Genomic DNA, 13,651 nt, shown 5'->3' on the forward strand with positions numbered 1-13,651 from the left:
TCAAAGATTAGCATGCAGTTTTCCATGCATCTGGGTTTCTCCACCTTTTCCCCTTCCTCTTAAAGGGATTTATTTTTTTAAGCATCTGATGTTATAAATAGAAAAAAAAATTGAACTATTTCACTGTAGTTCATTATGGATGTTTCTGCAGGTGACAAAACTCCCTGAATCATAAGCATCAAAAATTGACAAGGATCACTCAGGACTGAAACAGCCAAAATATTATCCTTGCAGGACACTGTAACCTGCAAACGCCAAACAGTGAGTACCAACATCATCCCTGGCTTTAGGCAAGGCTCCCTTTCTCTCATTCTAGATCCATAAATTCACACAGCTGTTTTGAATGGAAATATCTGTCTACTGACAATGTATCTGATGTTCTATTTCATAAAAGAGGTGTTGCTAATAAAGGAATGAACAGCATTTCCTATTCAACAGCCGAATCCTTGCTTCTGTTTATCTATGGAAGATTCTGTAAACAAAACCAACCAGAAGACTTGACACGGAAACACAGGAAAAAACATACTCCTTTGTGCTATTAGAATTACGAACTCATTTTTGGCTTACCATGGATTCACTGATTAGGAGGAGGAGAAGAGCCTCTTCTACGTTGTCTTGTGGGCAGTAGGCACTGAAAGACAGAACACATTTTTCTGACGAAGGTCAAGAATTATCCTGTCAGCCTCTTTCTCATTTCACAAGAGGAACAGTAACTTGAAACATATCATGCATAATTCATTTGCTAGGCAATACCTCATTTTGCAGGTTCATACAATTAAAAGCTCTGCAAAATATCCTAGATGAGCTATACTGAACCATAAGTAGATTATTTCCATTTCACAGCAAAGATGGCTATTTGGTTGGATTATCATTCTTCCTAGGAAAAGAAAAATAAACCAAACACTCGGGGGTTAATGCTTTATTTTTTCAGCAGGCCTTTTTATGGGAAGAACATACAGAACTACTACATGAATCAGTGACATAATTAGCAGGGCTGGAGACTCTTCAAACATTCTCCCTCCTCCTGAAGGAAGGATAAACTGAAATAAAAAAATTTTAAAAAATGAGTTCTTACTTCTCTTCTGTGTACAGCTCAGGGCTCCGACAAAAAGGATTGCTAACATAAGACTGATCTTCCTTGTCCATGAACTCAGGAAGCGGATCAGATAAAGGGCTCCAGTAACAGTCTTCAGTGAGGGAATGGAGAAGTACTTGAGCCAGCTGTTTGGCTGCAGTCTAGAGATCAGCAGAAAAAGACACGAGTGAAGCCTTCTTCAACACAAAAGATTCACCTATCCCCATGTTCCATCTTGGGAAGGAGATGTACCAACAACATGACAATACCACTTTTCAGAAAGCTCAAGGAAGTAAAACAGCTGCTAAGAAGTCTCCTGCAGTGTCATTTTTTCCCTCCTCTGAAAAGGCCACCATTCTGCCTTTACATGGTCTTGTACACTGTTAGAAAAATGTACCAGAAAGGCCTGACAGCAAGGAACACTTTGGTGAGTGAAGACAACTGATTGCACATGGACCACTGAGACAACCTTACAGATGTCACTATATTAGAGTATGATTGCACTCCACTGCATTCTCAGTCTCAGGATTTGTATGCAAGTCTCAGCCCAGAGGCTACTTTTGTATAATGTTTAAGAGATCAATCCTTTATCTGTTAATATTACTCTTCCTGCAGCCTTTTACAGCTTTACCTTGGTACTGCTTCCCTCTTTTTGTTGCAATACTGGAGGGAGTACAGAAGAGGGTTGAGAACTTTATGTTGAGACAGCAACATCACCTGCACATTCTTGACCACTGAGTGGCCAAAGATCCATAGATACTTGCCTTCTGGTTCATACACATAGCTAGCAAGGTGGTCACAAAAGGAGGCAAGATGACTTCGCCAAATCTCTCTGGCACTTGACCTTGTCCCCCATCCAATAAACACCTAATTTTTTGTACTGTAAATAAATGAACATGCAAGCAAGCAAAGCTACATAAAAATGGGTGCATCTTCTGTGAACTGTAAGCAGCACAGCACTCTAAACTTTAAATGCTGCCAAAACAGAGGAAGGCTGAAACATCAATTGGACCAAATAAATCATACCGAGGTTCATGTTCCTGTTTCCAGATTCAGGAAAATAACTTTTGATGCAAGGTTCTTTATTTTCAACCACCTCACCACATATGAATTCATTAAATTAGTTCTAAAATACAACCACAGTAGCATGTGCTGTTTCTTTAACGCCAGAAAGGGAGGTTTCATAAATGTACCTAACAACTGGCAAAGTGATCTGAATGAATGATGATGCCTCAAAGAAATCTCATCACATATAACTCCCTGGAAACCCCAAGACCTTTCATGCACTCCTACTGACAAGTTACAGAGAGCCTCCCAACTAGGCTTTTCTATGTTTTTTATAGCAAGTAACCATGAGCAAAATGGCCTAGGGTCTTGCAACATTAGCCAGTATCATTTTATTGTCTCAGTGTGTAATTATTTAGTCAGTTTTACCCTGAGGAGCCAACTCTCCTATATTTTTTTCCTACAGTCTTAGAGGGGAGGGAAAAATAATATACCAGCAACAGAAAGATCTCTGTGTAGGAGCACAATTTGTGATAAGTCTTTCAAAAGGCAAGCACCAAATACGTTTAGTGGTTTTTTATTTTAACATACAGTACGGTAGCTGTGTAAATTAGTTTCTCTCTTGTTTTGAATAAGACAAAACAAACCAGAACAGGCCAAGAGTCTGATTTATGTTATTACAGCCTTTGGCTAAAAAAAGCATCATTATGCTCAAAGAACACTGTGATCCCACAAATAAGGAAAAAAAAAAAAAAAGAATCATGTGGTTCACTTTCATGCTTCAAAAACTTGTTTAATTAAGCATGTTCCTCCCTTTGCCCTCTTGACAGCTTTTTAAAAATAAGTAAGAAAATGAAAATGCAACCTCCAGTAAAATGGAAATCCCAGGAAAAACTATTGGATGAACACCTTCAGATTTCCCTTAGGGATAAATCCCCCGTGGGTGTTGTACAGCCCTCCCCAGTTGCACAGAGACAGGAGCATTTGAGTGCCACATTCTGTCATGTTCTAAGAACAGCAGATGGTTAGACTCACTTTAGCAAAATGATAAAATAGGCGAGCAAGAAAAATCCCCTGAACCCTGATCTCAATCTGGAAAAGAACATAACCATTTTGGTATGATTATTTAAGTCACCTATTTTAATTCCCTCCACAAACTTCCACATGCATCTGTATTTTCAATTAGGCATATACAGATGATCCCAATGCAACAAGAAGATCACTTTCCAGACCAGAAGTTCCAAAATACAGAGAGGGTGAGGCAAAAAACCATCCAGGCTACCCTTCTTCTTGCACTTTCATTTTAGCTCTACATTTGCATGCCAGCTAGACACACACTCAGTCCATCTATTGAAATCTGGCACTCTCCATCTTCAAAACTCATGCAAACCCATGCACACTTCCCTTGCTGAACTTTGCTGGAATCACACAAAGCACAACGCTGAAGTAAGCACAAAGCAGGCTTAGATGTATCAATGCTTTTAGTGATTCAAAATTTTCATTCATGTTCTCAAGACTTTGCTACTCCCCATGCTGTTGACCTTGTCACCTCCTGAGTAACTTAAAGGGAAAACAGAGAAGAACCAGTTAAAAGTTTAAGAATTTTAACTGGCACATAAGTAGCTTGCTCCATGATTTCTTTAGCAGAAGCACTCAGGATAATAGGATGCAGAATGCCAACACTAAGAGTAAAAAAGAAACAGCCAAACAAAAAATTTAAAATCAGTCTGTACTGTATGGCTTTGAAGGGTTTTACAGGAAGAATGCTGAAGCCCTTGAGTCTCAAAAAGCACTGCTTGTTGCATTTAAGCCAGAAGTACTTAGTGCTTTTACATCCAAATGCAAAAAGGGGTGCATGCACACACTGAAAGTAAGACACATCACCTCTATCACCTCTAGCTAAACACATCCCTGTTTCTATCAGGGCTACAAAATGCACTGAAAAAAACAACAACAATGAACAAAACACAAACAAACAAAACCCCAAACAAAACAAAAAAACCCAAACAAAATCTAACAAACAAAAAACTCAACCCAGAACAACCCACTTGACCAGGTCTGAAGATGCCCAGGTCTGAAGGCCCAGAGGCTTCAGTTGGGCAGTTCTCTGAATAAAGTGCATCACTTGACACATCACTTCCAAAAGCTGAGGCAGGAGGTGGGGTGGGGGAGAAGCAATGATCAATCGAGTACAAATACATTTTTGTCCTAACTGCACTGGTTAATAAACAGAGAGAATTCCTGCATAGCAGGAATCACCCCACCTCCCCATCTCCCATTCCCCTTACCATTTTGAAGGTCTGAGTAGCTTTTGTTTCCACAGTCCGTAGGATTTCCCGCAGACTCCTCGTTCCTTTCACAATATTTCTGTGGGGAAACAAAAAAAACAAAAAAACAAAAAACCACAAAACAACTACATTATAAAAAAAACAAACAAGAAAAACTAAAAAACCCAGCACATTAGAGACAAAAAAAAAATTACGATGCACCCAACCTTGGCAACAAAGCTGACATTCAAACAAACCCATGAAACAATCAGTAATACTGAGTGTGCAGCAGAGAGACACAGATAGGACAATGGCACTGAGAGAGGCAGTGACTGTAGCATGCCTGGTCCAGATGGCTTCCTAGGAGAAGATCACATTCACATTTGATGAACAGAGGGGACATTTGGAAGCCTTTCATATCTCGTATTTATGAAGCAGATGCTTCTTCTTAAAAGCATCTACATCTCCTCTTCATACACACAGATTGTACTTGTTTGAATTAGACTGAGCTTAGATGATGCTTTTAACTGATGATTCCTTTGAGGGGGTGCTTAAACACCTTGTGTCTGATGTTCCAGACACATGATGAAATTACAGTGGTTTAAGAAGTTTATTTCCAGGCAGCTAAGTTGCAGTGACTGTCTGCAAGCACAGCTTAACCTGCAATAAAAGAAGGTTAGGGTCTAGAAAAAAAAAACTCAACACATTATTGTACCTACACCATAAGCAATTGAAGCAAACCAGTTGCAAAATGGTATCTTAAGTGTGTGTGTGAGAAGTAAGAGGGATGCAGAGAGGAAAGATTAAACACTTGGTAGTTAACACACTTGCAGCCTATAAGCTCTTCAAGGCTAGGAACATGCCCCCACCACCACAGCACCTACAAGTTCAACTCTCTTTCATTGCAGGGTGGAAGCTACCCTGGAAATACAAGCTATAAGAGCAATGCTGTACTGAAATAAAGACAACTTGATAAGCAGTTGTACTGGTACATTAACTGCCACATCAGCTTATTTCAGAACAATTTTCTGTGCAGAGGAAACATTTAAAAAAAAAAAAAAAAAAAAAAAAAAAAGGCTATGCACCATAACAACCTTTTCTGTCAATCTGATTATATTCTGAAGGTAAGCAGTACAGACTGTGCTGGTGCCCAATTTGATACACTGCAAACTGTCTTTGGTCCTTGCAAATATTTGAAGAAACAAAACTTCCCTCAATCAATACTTATCTCAGAATTTTAAACTTAGAGGTAATCAGTAGATCACCAAGCTGTGGGCAATCTACAGACTAGCAGAAAATTAAGGTAGAAGCAAAAACACTGGAGACTTGTCCTTGTGGAGAAAGTCAGATGCTGTCTTTTTTCTTCCTGCCACTGTCTGAGGGTCTAGGAAAGGATATATCCTCAAAGATGCAGTTCTGGACCTTAAACTGAGGAAAGCTAATAAAGCACTTGGTGATATTTATGCATGTGATTAATCACACCTAATCCAACAGAGCTGTTTAAATGCTATTTATTATCAGATAGCCAAAATAAATAAATTCTCCCATCTAAACAAAAAGGACTCGACCAACTGCTCTCCTTAGTTACCAAAAACTACTGGCACTTCCTGTGCTTCACTGGTCTCCTGAAGAGGCTGGACAGAAGGGTTACATAATATTTTTAGATTTCTTGTTAGGACAATGGTATGTGAATAAATAAAATGTCAATGAAATCACTTAATTAGCATCAGAAAGAGTAATGAGCACTTGCAAAACAGATTAGTTCCACATCTGGTACATGTGTGTGTAGCTCACACCTAGAGTTTTGTTCCCAGAGAACTGGAGCACCATTTCAGTTCCACTTTTAGACAAGGTCATGAACCAAGTCAAGAATGATGGCAGAAACATCTTGGTCTCAGGGGAAGGTGAGAGGAAAGGGAAGGAATATTGACAAATTGAAGTGAATGAAAGAATAAACAGCAAATTGCTTCCTGCCTGCAAGCAGGCAGGATTGAAACCATGAACCCCATGGCAAATGCATAGGATACCTTCAACAGAAGGCAGAAGTGACAAAAATGGGCAGTATGGGAAGAGCACCCAGCACTCATCACCTCTCAGGAAGGTACTTGTGTGGTCAGGATCTGTCAGAGAGCACCTGCTTCACACTGAGCTCTCAACTCTGAAACATGCAAAGCATCTGACAACAATACCAGTTCTACAGTTTGGTTTGGCAGCTTTTATGCTTTGAACTTTATCAACCTTACTAACAGGAGACACATCACACCTGCCAGCACTCTGCAAACACACCTCACTACAGGAGTTTGTCTTTCCACTCTACTGTTCCAAGCCAGGAGGCCATCTGAGCACACATTGCATTTTAAACATACAAACTGCTCTACTCAAAATGATAAGGAACTTAATGTTCAATCAATAGATGTCCTGCATACACTAAACATGCACTTGAAGATTTTTTTTTTTACTTAGGATCTGAAGAAGTTAACAAAAGAAAATAATGTATATGAGCAGAAATATATGTGCATCAATAAGTGGATGTGGATACAAACATAAACCCTCTGGCAATGCATGGTGAATCCATTTGCTCTAGATCAGAAACCAAGCAATCTTGAGCCTCTGCAGGACTTGGATAGAAGACTATTTGGAAATACCAGGTACTGTTGCCTGAAGCCATGGCATCATATGTGAACATCAGATCATGGAAATAAAAACGTGTTGGAAGAGTCCACAGACCCCTATTGCACTGCTGAGATGCCAGAAAAAGAAATTAGGAAGAACAGGAAGGAAAAAGCACATGGTCATTAAAGTGCTTGAGGTTTAGCCACAGAAGCAGCAAGAGAGGCATTTAGAAAACATGATGAAATGCAGTTTAGGATTCAATTATAGCTAATTTAATAAAAGGGAACACAGAAAATCATGGGCACAAACTGTAACAAAGAGCACCTTGAGTCCAGTCAGTCCAGCCTGGCATGAAAATCTATTTTGTTTGTACAAGTACTCTGTTAATACAGAGTAATTAATTACCAGTCCATGAATCAAAGCAGTCATATCACATTTATGTAATATTGCCTGATTAACACTACACAAATTTTTAAGATACAAAAAATGAAGACAAACGCAAATTGCTGGGAAAAATATTGATAACGAGCCAGAGTTGACCAGAGATACATAGGTCTGCAAAGTCAGTTTCCCAACAACATGAGCACCAGAAGATCACATTCTCCTCCCCACTCATCATCTGTTCAAATAGTCAGCTACTAACAGATGGAAGAGACTACCCTGAGATGACTACGTGGCAGTGTGCACCTCTCCAGGGGAAAGCAGTACCCAAACCACACAGACATTGCCTCTACATAGTTCCTTCTACATCTTTGCATCTTGTCAAGGTTTCTTAAAATTCATACTCTTTTAAAATAGTTGTTCAAGCATAGGCACAAAACACACCTGAAGCAAGCCTCAGCTTCTCAGATTTCTGTGAATTAAGATACAATACAAATAATCACAACAAAGCACAGAGTTTCCTAATTTCAGTCTAACAGAAGGTTAACACTCAAAAAACCAAAATACATAACAAAAGCTTAGCAGTTACCTATATCCATCAAGTAGGCAGCTACTCACAAATTACCAGTTGCAGTGTCCTGGATAAGGTGCTAGATTGTGAGGACCAAAGATGGGATAAATGCCAAAAAAAAGCCATGTAAATCCCTCAGAAATGATGACCAGCAAGGCAAAGCCTGTCCTGCCTGCCTTTGTACATTGAATTCTGCTGTAAAACAATGCATACATGAAGCTTCTCTTTCAAAGTGCCCTTGCAACAGAAGCATAGAAAATTTCAAAAAGGGAATTGAGCACTCAAGAAAACTGACAAGATAAGGGAACAGAAGTATTATGTAAGCTTTCTTTACTAGAGGTTTTTATCAGGTCTTTCCAAAGTAATTTAGATCCTAACTTGAGGGACCAGAAGAATATACTATTTCTAGTAAGTGCTGAATTTTTCAGAAATTTCTCTAAGTGTCCCCAAAGACAAGCACATCCTCTCTAAAGGATCCTCTCTTCATTTGTCTTGTCTGTGGAACTCCACATACATACTTTAAGTGCCATTAGGAAAGAAGCATACGTATAATCATTACTTCACAAAGGTGAAGCCTGTTTGCCCTAAGAAAATACTTAGAGCATCCTGACCAAAGCCCCCATAACAGAGCAAGGTAGCATCAACTGTTCAATACTCTGAAAGACAGTAAGAAATGAGCCTAACCTTCAAACATCCATATTAAAAAACAAACAAAAAAACAAAACCAAAAATCCAAACAAACAACCCCCCCAAACAAAAACACAAACAACAAACCCCAACCAAAACAACACAACAGCAAAACCCAAAACAAAAAAACCTAAAAACTAGTGCAGTTACTAACATGAGAGACAACTGGCTGCCTTCTATAGTATAGCAGCATCTGCCAGTATTCTGCATCCACAGCACCAATGTTGCTCACTGGAAGAACACAGAAAGCTTTCTTGGGATGCAGCAGGGCAAACAACTGCAGGAAATGCATCTCCAGCAACACAGAATTTTAAGTAAACATCTTTTTAAAAGCATCTGGGACTTGCACAGCTGCAACAATACTTGCTGGTCCTTATAGCCAGTAGCTCAACATCCAAAAGGGAGACCAGGAATTTGTTTTATTCTGGTGCCTTCTTTACACTGCACACTGCAGGAGAAAAGGGCATCCCTGACCATACTCTGACAGCAGCAGGCCTGGTCCTGCCAGCAGGAACAAAAGCACGACAACACCACTCATATCCCTGGGTTTTTCTGCCTGGCAAGACAAAAATAAAGCACTTGCTATTTCTGTTGTGCTTACCTGCTGCTGGGGAAGGACATCCCACCTGACGGGACCTACCCCCCCCTGCCAGCTTAAGCATTCATCATCCAAAGCTTATTTCCTACCTGAACACACAGGAAACAATAAGGAGAACAAAAAATGCTCCTTTGAGCTGTTCAACATCAGGTGGACAAATTTGCTTTATACATATGAAGCACCCGAAAAACCTTCTTCCCACTTCCCTCCTCTTTTCTTAATATATCTCAGTGCTGCTTATGCCCTCTGGTGGCAGAAACCGCACATTAATACCAGCTGGGGGGCAGAGACAAGCTGCGGGGTCCCACCAGGCTCCCTTCCTCCCCACCGAACCTTTCATTTTCCCGGCAGCTGTCTTTCACTTGCACTGGAGGAGGTGAAGAGCATGTGGGGCCCTGCTCCTGTCCCAGCCACAGGAGAACCACATCTGACCGACCAGGATGCTCTTTCATCAGGAGACAGCTACTGAGAACATTTTGCTGCTCCTGCATCTATTCAGCTTATAATCAAAAGTACTGCTTAATTCACAGATGTATTTTGATTCCAAATTGGTTTCCTGTAGGGGTTTCTTTGTGGTGCTTTGGTTTTAGTTTGGGGTTATTAAACTAATGGGAAAGGAGCAAGCAGGGCTGACAGTAACAGCTAGAACAGCCTCCTAGATTGAACTGATGAAGATTTGAGTGTAAAATGTTGCTGAATAAAATAAACATGTGAGTTTAGTAGTTAAAAGGTGCCTAGAAGACATCAGTGCCATATGTTCTAAGTGAGATTTCATTTTATTACATAGCTAATAAGCTTACTGGCAAGACCTTCTTTTTCACTGTGAAAATGGCAAAAGGCAAGTAAAGCACAGGCTGTGCCACAGCTGGTCAACCACCACCTCCCCCAGGAAAACCACGTACCTGTCCCCTACTGCCAAAGTGATATTGGAACTATGCCTTAGACTTGTCAGTCCAGTTTTTCTTTACGAATAAGCGTGTATTCACCTGAGTAAAGGGGTCATTTCACGGCCTTTGTGCATTTGTAAGCCTTTGGGTTGCACTTGGGCCACAACAGCCCCACCAGTGCTACAGGCTTGGGGAGGAGTGGACGGAGAACCCAGCGGAGGGACCTGGGGGTGCTGGGGGACATCTATCTGAACATGAGCCAAGGCAAATGGCACCCTGGACTGTTTCATGAACAGTGTGACTAGCAGGGCCAGGGAGGTGACGTTTTTCCTTGTACTCAGCCTTGGTGAGGCCACACCTCAAGTACTATGTGCAGTTTTGGGCACACAGTAGAGGAAAGACATCAGGGTGTTGGAGAGGGTGCAGAGAAGGGTAACTAGACTGATCAGGGGTCTGGAGAACAGGTCTTACAAAAAGAAGCTGATGGAGGTGGGGCTCTTCAGCCTGGAAAAGAGGAAGTTGAGGGGAGACTTTATTGCTCTCCACAACTACCTCAAAGGAGGCTGTAGTGAGGTGGGTGTTGGCCTCTTCTCCCTAGTGACCAGTGATAGGACAAGAGGTCATGGATTAAAGTTGAGCCAGGGGAGGCTCAGATTAGGTATTAGGAAAAATTTCTTCACTGAAAGAGTGGTGACTCATTGGAACAGGTTGCCCAGGGAGGTGGTGGAGCCACTGTCCCTGGGGGTATTCCAAAAACAGATAGATGTGGTACTTTGGAGATGATTCAGTGGTTAAGGTGGTATAGGACTGATGGCTGGACTCAATGACCTTGAAGGTTCTTTCCAGCCATGATGATTCAATGATTCTCTGATTCTAAGACTTACCTGAAGTCACCTCTCATGCATAGACTTACAAGTACAGTTTCACAGTTCATACAGGCTTTCAATGAACGAATGGGGAACATAGAGGCTATTCACAGTTGCAATTAAAGTCACTGCTGAGGAAAAAAAAACAACCTAACAAGAAAACCCTAAAAAAGAAGCAATGGTAAAAATTTTATACAAAAGAATTCAAACTGATGCTGTGAGTATTTTTTCTAGTTTTATTCCTTTCAATATCTCCTAATTTCTTGCTTGGAAAAAGACCAAACAAACAAACAAAAAACCCAACAAAAACTGAAATTAAATGGTTTGCTTTAAAAAGTTTATAAAATTTTGACCAGTAATCCAGTGTCTGATTCCTTGAGAACAAGTGGCATAATATGGTACAAATTTAGGACTAGGAAGGATGGATTCTTACAAGTACTGTTAACACATACTGACGAGAAACTCTCCCTACATGGCAGCACCTCCATCAGCTAAAGAGAGATGATGTTTTGAAGCCACAGCCTGTTTTAGGGGAGAGCACAGCTCCACTGATGCCTTTGGAACTGAGCATTTACAGTGTCTTTTTTATTATTCTAAAGAAGGTTCTCCTCACAAGAAATGAATTGCTGACTTGCAGATACCAACTCCTCTTGCCCTTCCAAGGTTCACTGGGCTCTGTAGTGCAGAGGTATAATACCCTGGAGCAGCACTGTTGGTGCATGTATTCTCTCTAGTAAAACCACCCAGATTTGGGGGTTTGATTGGGATGTTTAAGATCTTATGTAAACAAACAAGCAAACAAACAAGTGAAAGCAACTACCCTTGAGACTTCACTAAACCAGGCCCTGTGGCTGAACAGCTCACACCATTCTCTCTTGATGGTCAGACTCCCCTCATCTCCAAGATGAGCTAAAACAACACAATTGTTCTAAACAACCCTACTTGTGGGTCTGGAAAACCAAGGCTTGGGGTTCTTCAAGAGACAGAGAGAGACAAATAGGAGGGAGGAAAGGACTTGAGGCCAGTCAACAGCAAAAAAGTCACAACAGAAGACATACAAAGAAATAAGCCTTCAGCTGTTTTGAGACCAAACATGCAACATTATCTATTTTTATTAACATCTGCTTCCACCTACCCCTTCTTTAAATGAGTCACGTAGGCACTCTGTAAAGCTGCTTCCAGGAAGTAGGAAAGTTCAAACTCAGAATAAGTCACGTTGCTGCCTTTGAGACTCCTTGAATGTGTGTTGTTTAAGGTCTGTGTGGGGAGGAAAGAAACATCTGGGATTACAGAGAACTGTTTGAATTATTCTCTGGCGCATGGGGAACCGGTATCTCCAAAAATAAAATGTTAGCTTCTGCCATCAGATTCCTCCTCATACTACTAAGTATAAGTAGTGCTGAAGTACACAAGTACTAAGCTCATTTTTCTTGTTTTAAAGAAGTTAAAACCAAAACTGGGACACAAAGCTTTGTTGCCAAGAAGAACAGAAGTATCTGGTCAGAAGGTCAAAGGTCATTAAGCTGCAGAAGAATAGGTAACATGCACTGTCATCAATGCTGCTGATGGCCAGCATCATGGGTCTCAATGGAAGAGCAGAGAAGCACATGGCATGCCCTGTTAAACTCAGCTAGGCAAACAGAGACCACTGAACATGAGTCCAGCACATTAGTGGCACATATCACACTTCAGTGAAGGACACACAGTACTCATGTTCAGCATCCTATCTAACCATTGACTAAGCAGTTACTTGCTAATAATGACCTAGGTTTGTCCAACTTCATTTAGAGAAGGTGAAATGCTGTCAGTTAAACTGCTATGGGCTGGCCGAAAAATGTTACTTTCAGCTTGTTAGGGATCTCAATATACACTCCTGTGTATCACACTATAGACATGGAAAACATCTTAGCCTCCTTCATGCTGGCACTTGCTATGCAAAGTCTGTAGTCTCTCTTTAGTAAGACTTAAATTTGAGATACAACCTGAAGTATTCACTGCTTTACCACAGGCAAAACTGGTTTCCTCATTCTCAGAGGAAACAGGCAGGAACCAGATAAACTACTGTTTTGCAACTGCTTGTAGAGAGGCACCTCACTCCTTCAGAGTAGTTCTCATACTCTTCAGGAGTATCACTTGGGATTTCCCCACTACGTTTGCTGTCAAAATCTTGGAAGTTCCACCCTGGCCACCAAGCAATGCCATAAGCACATTTCTCCTTACCTTTTCAAGCTCCTGCAAGTACACCTGGGCAATGATACACGCTGTCTCAAAACAACCCATGGCTTCCCTCTCCTTTTCACACAGTCGAGCACGCAAGGATGTTGAGTTGCTTGTGCGCTCCAGTGACAGACCTGCAAAATAGCAACACCTTCTTTAGCTGGAGCCCACCAACAGCAGCGTGGCTGTGTTATTCCTTCATTTACCAGCTGACAGGAAATTTTATCCATATGTGGGTTTCCTTCTTGTTTTCGAGAATTTCAGGAAAAGGCCCACAGGAAAATGTATCTCCTACACATGCAAGGCATTTTTTGTCATGCGGCTCTAACACACAGTGCCACTGCACATTTCTACAGTGCTTTTCAAATATTTTATGAAGAAAAGACACACAATCCCTCTGGTAGGAATAAGCAAGCAAGAAACTATGGCATATACTTCCAAAAACAGCTATAGATTTTGGGGGCTTCAGCTCCAAGTATTGCTT

At 40.9% G+C, this 13,651-nt stretch overlaps 1 protein-coding gene across 6 annotated transcripts in view; it reads right to left on the reverse strand.

Moving 5' to 3' along the window:
• Positions 1–13,651, reverse strand: part of TTC7A (tetratricopeptide repeat domain 7A) — a 167,624-nt gene that overhangs the window by 133,649 nt on the left and 20,324 nt on the right. For 5 of the 6 annotated variants that reach the window (XM_071739416.1, XM_071739415.1, XM_071739414.1 and 2 more), the window contains 5 exons: positions 13,171–13,301; positions 12,086–12,207; positions 4,369–4,447; positions 1,076–1,236; positions 568–631 (listed from right to left, as the gene is read on the reverse strand). In XM_071739416.1, the coding sequence (XP_071595517.1) occupies positions 568–631; positions 1,076–1,236; positions 4,369–4,447; positions 12,086–12,207; positions 13,171–13,301 (557 nt within the window). The remainder of the gene's footprint in view (positions 1–567; positions 632–1,075; positions 1,237–4,368; positions 4,448–12,085; positions 12,208–13,170; positions 13,302–13,651) is intronic. The other variant, XM_071739418.1, reaches the window with a different exon arrangement.

The sequence above is a fragment of the Heliangelus exortis genome, chromosome 3, assembly GCF_036169615.1.
Source record: "Heliangelus exortis chromosome 3, bHelExo1.hap1, whole genome shotgun sequence".
Lineage (NCBI taxonomy): Eukaryota > Metazoa > Chordata > Aves > Apodiformes > Trochilidae > Heliangelus > Heliangelus exortis.